The sequence below is a fragment of the Panulirus ornatus genome, chromosome 69 (genome assembly GCF_036320965.1).
Source record: "Panulirus ornatus isolate Po-2019 chromosome 69, ASM3632096v1, whole genome shotgun sequence".
In the NCBI taxonomy this organism is placed as follows: domain Eukaryota; kingdom Metazoa; phylum Arthropoda; class Malacostraca; order Decapoda; family Palinuridae; genus Panulirus; species Panulirus ornatus.
In genome coordinates, this window is record NC_092292.1 from 15,204,676 (window position 1) to 15,213,995 (window position 9,320).

At 35.1% G+C, this 9,320-nt stretch overlaps 2 protein-coding genes across 6 annotated transcripts in view; both read left to right on the forward strand.

Moving 5' to 3' along the window:
* The window catches only part of LOC139747542 (methionine synthase-like), an 85,771-nt gene extending 82,140 nt beyond the window's left edge, over nt 1–3,631 (forward strand). For 3 of the 4 annotated variants that reach the window (XM_071659949.1, XM_071659948.1, XM_071659946.1), the window contains exon 21: nt 642–3,631. In XM_071659949.1, the coding sequence (XP_071516050.1) occupies nt 642–734 (93 nt within the window). In that variant the 3' untranslated portion in view covers nt 735–3,631. The remainder of the gene's footprint in view (nt 1–641) is intronic. The other variant, XM_071659947.1, reaches the window with a different exon arrangement.
* A 5,294-nt stretch (nt 3,632–8,925) lies between these two features.
* LOC139747564 (sphingomyelin phosphodiesterase-like) overlaps nt 8,926–9,320 on the forward strand; it is a 77,458-nt gene continuing 77,063 nt past the window's right edge. The window contains exon 1 of one of the 2 annotated variants that reach the window (XM_071659983.1): nt 8,926–9,015. The gene's annotated coding sequence lies outside the window, so the exon portion shown is untranslated. Of the gene's footprint in view, nt 9,187–9,320 lie in introns of both variants that reach the window. The other variant, XM_071659982.1, reaches the window with a different exon arrangement.

Genomic DNA, 9,320 nt, shown 5'->3' on the forward strand with positions numbered 1-9,320 from the left:
AAGGGTCATGAGATAGGAATTAAGATTTTCACCGTTGTAGTAAGGAAGAGTATATTAAATGGGGAAAAAAGGAAAGAAAGCTTTCAAAGTTTTTTTTTTCATACATAGTTGCCATTACCCGCACTAGCAAGATTGTGTCAAGAGCAGATGACACATATGGGTTATTCAGATCAGGTTTTGATGTTAAACAAATGGATAGAGTGAGAAAGTTGAGGTGAGTTACTAGAGATGAAAAGAATAAAGAAAATAGCAAGGCAGTATCAGCAAATGGATTTCATGAAAAAAGATACTCAATGAGATGAAGTATGATAAAAAGAAGATGTAGAATAAGCGAAGTGAATAGGTGGAAAAATGAGTGTTTGAGATAAAATTTAGTCCTTTGGAAAGATTTTTGTGAAACTCTGCCATGAGTGTAGATGACTGATGTAAATGAAAAGAACTGTTTACAGAATGAAGGCAACAATGAAAGGACAGAGAAAGGAAGGTGCATTTCAAAGAGATGCTAGTGTGAAAGTGTGTGTGAAGGGAAATGAAATTCATCATATTTGATGGTGGTCCTAAATGAGTTTATGTGCTGTGCTGTAGGAAGGTAAATATAGGATACATTAAAACAGGCAGCTTATATTTCTGTTCCCTTACAGGTCATGGACTATGCTGAAAGGCGTGATGCTGATGTTTCAGTAGTTGAAAAGTGGCTGAGTACAAACCTGTCATATGATCCAGCAGAAGAGTGAGGTGATAATGCTTAGATTGCTTTGTTGTTTTATAAAGGTATTATGGCTGTTAACTTCCACATATCATTAACATTTTATTCTTATAAAGGTATATTCAAAATCACCGAAGGTTGAGATGTTTTACAAAGATATTGTAAGTATTTCCTATTTGAAATAGATTTTAATGTAGGACATTTCATAATTGAAACAAGTATGTTTTTTAGAGAAAATTTTTAAGTATATATTTGATGTATTTATACAGGGTGCATACAAAGCCATCTTCCCCCTCAGTTATCCTTTTTTATTATTTTCTTGCCTGTTACATGTAATAGAAAATGTTTTGCTTAAGATATTTTTAGTTATATTCATAATAGCAAAAGGTGTTGCCATATATTGTGTGACACTGTATGTGTTATTGTCTAGAGGTGAGTGCAAATGCAAAATGCATGGATGTTCTCAGTTCCTCTCTTGTATGATAGCACTGTTGTAGCACCTGCTCCTGGACAGATCCCCAGATTGAGTTGCTGCAGGATGAGAGATCTATACTCCTTCCTAGTCAGTTGAGTAGTGTTGGAAACTTTGTTGAGCCTCAGCCTGTTCATTGGCCCCAAACACCTCATTAAGATTCCCATAAACTTGGATTGCATAATAGGCTAAGGTTACACATCATGGTTTGAAGTAAGAGGAAAAAGGAAATTAAGGGGGAAGGGGTACCAGGACTTTATAAACACCATGTATATTATAGGTTTTCTGAGCTGAACAATGAAAGTAGGGTACGTATGCCCTCATTTCTTATCATTTTGAACAATGAAGTACATAGTTTATCCAAAAAATGTTGGTATGAGTACCTCCAGAAACTTCTTATGTCTGATCACTAATGAAAAGCAATCGACCATCATCATGAAAAACATAAATAGATTGACCATATTGTTTGAACCAACCAGTATATGGCATCAACTTGCTTCAGGTCTTTCTATTTGGGCACCACGAGGATCTTGTCAAGCACCTTTTTCATACTTATGTCAAAAGCTGTTTATTGTATTTTTTCAATGCTGTGTTGTTAGCTTGTCAGCAAAGTATAGATCAAATAGAACATCAAAATGAATCATGAAATACCATAACCACAATAGAGGCATGGAGTACACCTCCATGATAGTGATGTGAAGCACAGAAGTAGTTGTATACCTTTCTACTACCCGAAGTTCATTTATTGTTACACTGTGCCATGCCATTCTTCACTCAGTATCCAAAGGTAAATATTCTCAAAGGTCACTTTAAAAACTTGATCATTCATTACCACTGTCCACTATTATTTCATGCCATCTTGCCCTTGGGAATTGGCATTTGATGTGCATGAATATTGTGGCAAAGGACAGAATGTTTAGTGGGAAATTGCAGGTGTCAGTGGCCCTGGTTAGCTAAGCCTTTCATACAAAACTTAAAGATATTCATATCACCTTATGAGTGTTTTTTAGTATTAGAATGTCTGAAGACATTCTGATATCCAGTGTAATTATTTGATATCTGACTGTTCATTCATTCTTAGGTATGCAGCAGTTCTACAAAGTAGCACCAATATAGGCCATAAACTTGGGACCAATATTATCTAGATTTTGCAGGCTTCATAGGCCTAAACACATCAAGATTTTCCTCCCGTTTTCAAGACAAAGGTTCCTTTTTGTTATGAGAGGTATCTTTTTTCCATAATCCTTGTTAAATTTATCCACAGAAATGTCTAGGCTTTACTACTCTTATCATAAAAGAAATTTATGCTTAGTAAGAGAATGAATAAATAGCCTTCACCCTGTATGTAGCTTCTCTTCAGAGACCATATTTGATCTTGGCTTTTTATTAACTTAAAACAAGGCAAGCTGTGGGAGTGTACAGCTGTCCCACTCACCCCATGAGCTTGATCTACACAGCTGCTCACTAACATCTGCTGAGTGTACACACATCAACTAAGGTGCTCCCATCTAATGATGGGTTTGGACAACATGGCAAACCATTGCTTGTGTAGCAAGTCACTTATCGTCAGTAAATCATTTGTTTGCAGGCTAGGTTTGCTTGTATTATTTATAGTGTAAAAGAATGGATAAGACTTGCAAGCTTAAATGTCCTTAGATGTATTTGTCCCAGAATTGGCTAATAGTAGTTTTTTTCCTGCTCATAGATTTCCATGTACCTCACATTACTGATTTTCATACTATTTTGTTTTTGCATTTATTTTCATTTTTGTACAAACCATTAAAATGAGTTCCCATCACTATGTTGAATTACTTATATTTCAGTTCCCATTCCTCATTTTTATGAAAATTTAAGTAATATGATTTTAAAGGTCTCTTGTTTTCTACCCTCAGGTGCCACTTTAATGTACAAACTTATCTGAAGCCATCTTGAGGAAAAAATCTAAATGCCTTGTATCTATTAAGCAGTGTGATTATTGCTGTTCTTATATTCTCTTCATCTCTTATTTGTAACTGCCTTCTCTTATGTTTGTAACACATTTTCCTGTCCTAAGAATTCAGTGTTATTTATATAGTACTCTTGCATTCCTGCAAGGGTTGACAGCTACTTGATTATGATGGTACAGTTTTTTTTTTCATACTTGATTGCTGTTTGCTGCATTAGTGAGATTGTGCTAGGAACAGATGAAAAGTCTGCATCAGCTCGCATTCATTCTCAAGCTGTCATTTATAATGCACCAAAACCACACAGCTTCCTATCCACAACAGGCCCCACAAGCCTTTCAGTGGTTTACCACAGGACACTTCACATGCACTGGTTAGTCCATCGACAGCACTAAATTTATTTTCCATTTAGCTGGATACAAATATTTACTTGCAGTTGCTTTACTAGACGCAATGAAATATTAAGCTTTGAGAAAAGTTATTTGTGAACTAAAACTGAATATGAAGAACTGTAGATGATTTCTCATATTGAAATTTTGTTGCTTATGTGCCATATATTATAAACCTAAATGTTTATTTAGAGATATGTTTATTTTTTTTTTTTTTTTTTCCAAAAGAAGGAACAGAGTGGGGCCAGGTGAGGATATTCCACAAAGGCTCAGTCCTCTGTTCTTAACGCTACCTCGCTAACGCGGGAAATGGCGAATAGTTTAAAAGAAAAGAAAGAATGTTTATTTTGTTTCCTTGCGCTACCTCGCAAATGCGGGAGACAGCGACAAAGCAAAATAAAATAAATAATAAATAAATGTTTATTTTGTCTTTTTTCAAGTATTTCATTTACATTTATATATAAGGAACATTGTGCCTGGTTGTGATTTTTGTACAGTACACATGATAGCTTGAAAATTATTGTGATCAAGTGTGGCCTCTGTTCCTATTGCTTTTTCGCTGATGCAGGAAACAGCCATCAAATTTGAAAAAATCAGTGATATATGATATTTCAAAATTCATGTCAAGTTGATCACAGTTTTGTGAGAAAAATATTGCACGGTGATGGAGTTTCAAGGTACTTCCGGTAATGCCACCCAGCTGTGTAGAGTGATGTATCAGATGCTTTACTTTTATTATTGTGGAATGCACTTTGATACCCTTTAGTCATTTGGATGAATGATATTCTCATCACCAAACACTTGATTAAAATGGCATCGTTAATAAAACTTTTCCATGTACACCTAACTCAAGTAGTCTGTATTTAGGTTTTTGATATTTTTCTTCTTCTTTCATACTATTCGCCATTTCCCGCATTAGCGAGGTAGCGTTAAGAACAGAGGACTGGGCCTTTGAGGGATTATCCTCACTTGGCCCCCTTCTCTGTTCCTTCTTTTGGAAAATTAAAAAAAAAAAAAAAAAAAAAAAAAAAAAAAAAAAAAAAAAAAAAAAATTATTTGTAATAATTGTGCTGTGCATACACTCAGGGTAAAAGCTGTGCTGTGGTTTTCAGGAACTCTGTATTATATGTTAGATTTTTTATGTTACAATTGAGTATAGGGTAATGATTATTCTGTGGTTGGAACTGGGAATTACTAAGAATGGATTAATTCATTCCTCCTAAAAGTACATGTAGTATCAGACATAGACATCATACCTGCATCTGCATTTGATGAAATGTGTGGATTTTCATGACTTTAATGCATGAGAACTCATGAATATGAGTTTATAGTTATGGTAATTTGTGTGTGCTGTGTGGCTGAAAGAAGCTTTGGCATTGTATGATTGGTAATGAGTGAATGATGCAGATTTGTTAGGTAAAGGCATTCTTTGTTTAGAGATGGGATTCTTTAGAAATATGAGAGTGCTAAGTTGTAAGATCACATTAATGGCTCGAGTGGATGGGAAAAGACAGCATAAGAGGTAGTTATAAGTGGGTTTTTGGATTTTGGGGAGTAGATAGGAAATGACTACATGGATATTTGTAGGTACATTGCAGATAGGTTCTTACATCTTAAACATGTTTAAATGTACATGGTAGAAGTTTACAGAAGATAGAGCATGAAAGACTGTTTTTGGTAAGAAATTATTTGATAGTAGTTTGTGTTGTGTAGGTTTATAATATGTATGATTGTGGTGTTTCTAGATTGCATAGTTTTGGGTTAGCATGGTCTGGAAATAGTAATATGAGTGAAAGGAGAGGGAGAGTAAAATCTGAGAAGCTGATTAATGAAAAGGTAGAATTAAATTTCTAAGAGAAGCTAAATGGTGAATATTGATAACTATAGGAAAACTGAAATTAAGAAAATCCTTACAGATTAGGAACAGGGAAAGAAAAGATTCCTTAAGATGAATTACATTTCCCAGTTCTTATATATGGCTGTGAAACCTAAAAGGGGCTGGAGCAGAAGGCTGGAAATCTTCCCCTCTTGTATAACTTTCCAAAAGAAGGAACAAGGGAAAGAACCAAGTGAGGACCTTTTGTTCTCAGAGGTTCAATCATCTGTTCTTGATGCTACCTTGCTTATGCAGGGAAATAGCGAACATTTATGAAAAAAAGAAAAACAGATGGGTAAGTTTTTTAGTATAGTAGGATTTTGGAGAAAATCAACTTAGAATAATAATTAGAGAGATTGAGATATGAATAAATTGCTAGAAAGGCATATGGATGAAAACCTACTATGATGTTACTGTAGGAATATCAAAGAGAACAGGTAGCTCAAGATGTATAATAGAAAAAGTTGATAAAGAGAAGGTTAAATGCAACAGAGATGAACAAATGCAATGTGTATTTCTGAGGGCTAAAGTTACTTAAGTTGAGGATGTTTGAGGAGTAATTATCATCCACAGTGGAGTTTTTTGTGTAAGGTTGAGAATATGACTCTGCTTGGTGTTCTGTAATGCATAGAAGGCTTAGTTGTTATTAACACTATGAACTAATGTTAAGGATTCATTCAAGTGAGACATAAGGTTGTATGTACCCAACTGACCATGTGGAAGTAAAAGACACTTGTCAATATTTACAGTTCCTCATATTCAGATCTCATTTTTAGTATTGTTATGAAAATAGTTGATGGTAGCTACTATGATTATGCAATCACGATAGTTTCTCAATTGACTACCTATTGATAAGTTGTTTTTTTACTTGAAAACATTTTACCCAAAGGGTTGGGAAAATTTTGTGAAATTTGTTATGTAATGTGCAAAATATGCATAAACATATTCTTTAAACAGTGATAAAGAGATTTTATTTTTCTGTGTAATTTCTTGTAAACCTTGAAAATAACAATGGTAATTTCGAAGGATAAGGATCTTATTATCCTTATTTTCATGTAATTATGTTGAAAAAAGATTGTGATAATAACTTGTGTCCTCTGAGCCAAAGCCCACATCAACAGAGTGGCACTTTCAGAAAAGTTATCTTAATTCAAGCCTTTGTTACGTATAGTTACTGCAAATACCAAAGAGAATAATGTTCCACAAACATTGTCTTGCTGCAGGATTGAATTTTTCGACTCATAGGCTGAGGGCAAATTATAATCCATACATCCTCCTACCCATCCTATGGTTGGATTTCCCAGAAATTCATATCCTTTTGTAATTGGAGCCATAATTTTAATGTCACCATCACTGCTGATCTCTCCGGTACTTCCATATTTTAAATTTGGTCTATTTGCAAATGTGTGTAAAGAAAACCATTATTTTCATTCTTTTATTCATTTGAGAGAGTTGGATTGTTTCCTTGCATGTTACTAGCTCCCCAAGTCTCATGCAAGGAGGCAGTCTACCCTCACTCACTTTATCTAGATTTCTGCCAGTGACTTGATACAGCGCCATATGCCGTTCCTTATCTAATATTCTGCAACTATCCTCATTATACATTTATTCAGTCCACAGCTTTTTCGTGCAACTGAAGACAATGATTAATCAAGCACCTTCACTACATATTAACTGCCATGATTACCAGTGGGTCAAGTGAATGGCTTTAAGTTGAAGGCAAGAGTGCATATGTAACAGATCTGATGTATACATTTGGTAGGGGAGTTAGAGGGTGTTAACATTTTCGATGCTTGTGTAGATTTAGATCTTTCGAAATGGAAGGTACTTGAGGGTGGTGTTTTTATGCAAATGATATACCAAAGGTAGGGTAATGGAAAGAACAGATGATGGCATGTGACATCTGATGTTAACAGCCAGCATCCAGGGATTCGTATTACTCAGTGGGATATGGAATTAAATGGCAAGTGCCAGTGGTAAGGAATGTTCACTTCTCTGCTGGAAACACAAGGTATGCTGAAGAATTTGAGGAGTGTTTGCTATAAAAGGAAACTCGGTGCACTGGAAAGTAACACAGTTGTGTTATAGTAAAAATATGAATTTAGCAAAATACGGGTTGTTGGTCAGAATATAGTTCTTAAAGTTTTTAATGTTCAGGGATAATGCTTAGGAAACAGAATTGAGGATATTACTGAAGGTGTTGCAACAAGCATTCATGAAATACAGGATCATTTTCAGTCAAATATAGCAGATGAAATGTTATTTTGTAACATGCACAAGACCTTTCACTGGATCAGTTTCAAAACATGAAGCTTCACAACTGCCTTGGTATATGACAGAATTTTCTATGGAATTCATTCAAACCTTATCACTATTAAGTGGTGTCCACAGTAACAGATTTCATACCCCTTTTCAAGATCAATCTTAATCCTGTAATTTTATTTTTTCTTCCTCATATTTGTGCTTTTTGGTCCTTGTATATACAAAGTTTTTCTTTTAACAACAGAAAAGATTTTGAAGTGCATGTTCGAACAGTGGTTTAATTTCTACATTATACTTGTTGCAGCAAGTATACAAAAGTCAACCGTGTGCAGTTGTAATCTTAGAAGATATAGGGATGTTTTGACAAATTTAGATACTCAGTCCTCACTCTCCACGAGACAGCAAGTGTCACTTGCTCGTAATCTCACCGTGACTCCACCAAATAACCTTCCCACAAACAAGTAGATGTTCATGAGAAATCCGATATTTTTGAACGAAGTTGTTATTAAGCAGAACAAATAACTTTTTCCTTTCAAGGGAGATTTACCAGAGTACGTCACTTCCTCAAACTTTCCCCGTCCGTTGAGTTAAAAATTAAGTGCTGCTGCTGCGAGAGATCGTATTTAGCTCAAACAGTTGCAGTCTTACGATAAATGAATCTTTTTCTTTTTACCTTATGTTTATTGTCGATGGATTTCTGTGTAAGAATGAGTTTGAATGTACGGAGATATGTTGAAATGAGTTATATCCTGTTGAATATTTAACTTTGTTTAAGCGTTGCATTTTAGAATTACGTTTTTAGATTTCATCGGATAAATATTTCTTCCCAGCAACACAGACAAATCGTAGACGAAGATATGAACTTGTTTTGCAAAATCTTTTATGAATGAATTAGATACCACACAGGTTTGATTTATATTGCCTATCGTGTTGTATTACGGTCCTACGAGAGGTGAGTAGTAAGGTCAGCAGGGTATGAAGATGTGCATCGTATTATTTGTGTGTTCATCCCACATTTAAAGGGTATGAATGTGCAATATTTGGCCCTGGTGACATTTACTAGATAAGTATCCAATACGCCAATGCAAATCGAGGAAAATCCGCATATAAAGTAGAATTTCTCCAACGAAAAAAAAAATATATGCGGACATATTTTTTACAATATGGATTCTCATGCCTTCAGAATCTTGTTAGATTAATGTTTATAAACTGAAAATGATTAAGAAAGGATGCTTGGAGATGATAAGTCGCTGACAGGGTTTCGGACGCGGGCAACAATTTGACATGACTGCGGCAGCACGCAGTTTGTGCCGTAACGTCGAAGCGAAAGGTTGTGTGCAGCTTACTCTCAAGGAAATTGGCTACACGTATGTCATTTTGAGTGTTTAGTGAGAAACTGATGTTCATTAATAATTAGGAGAACTAGTGTTAAGTAAGAACGACGCAACTGGCTGTTGTTATTCTGCAAAGGTCATTTCATTGGATTATCAACACATAACTTGGAAGAACAAGTCTCCGCTTTTATCCAGCGGTAACTTGTAAGTACTTATTGATGACTTTGTTGCATGGACCAACCACCTCTCAAGGGATTGATAAACTCTGAAACAACTGTCAAGAAGTTTACTTACGAGGAAAATAGCAACATCTAAAAAACATGAAACGAACTAATGTG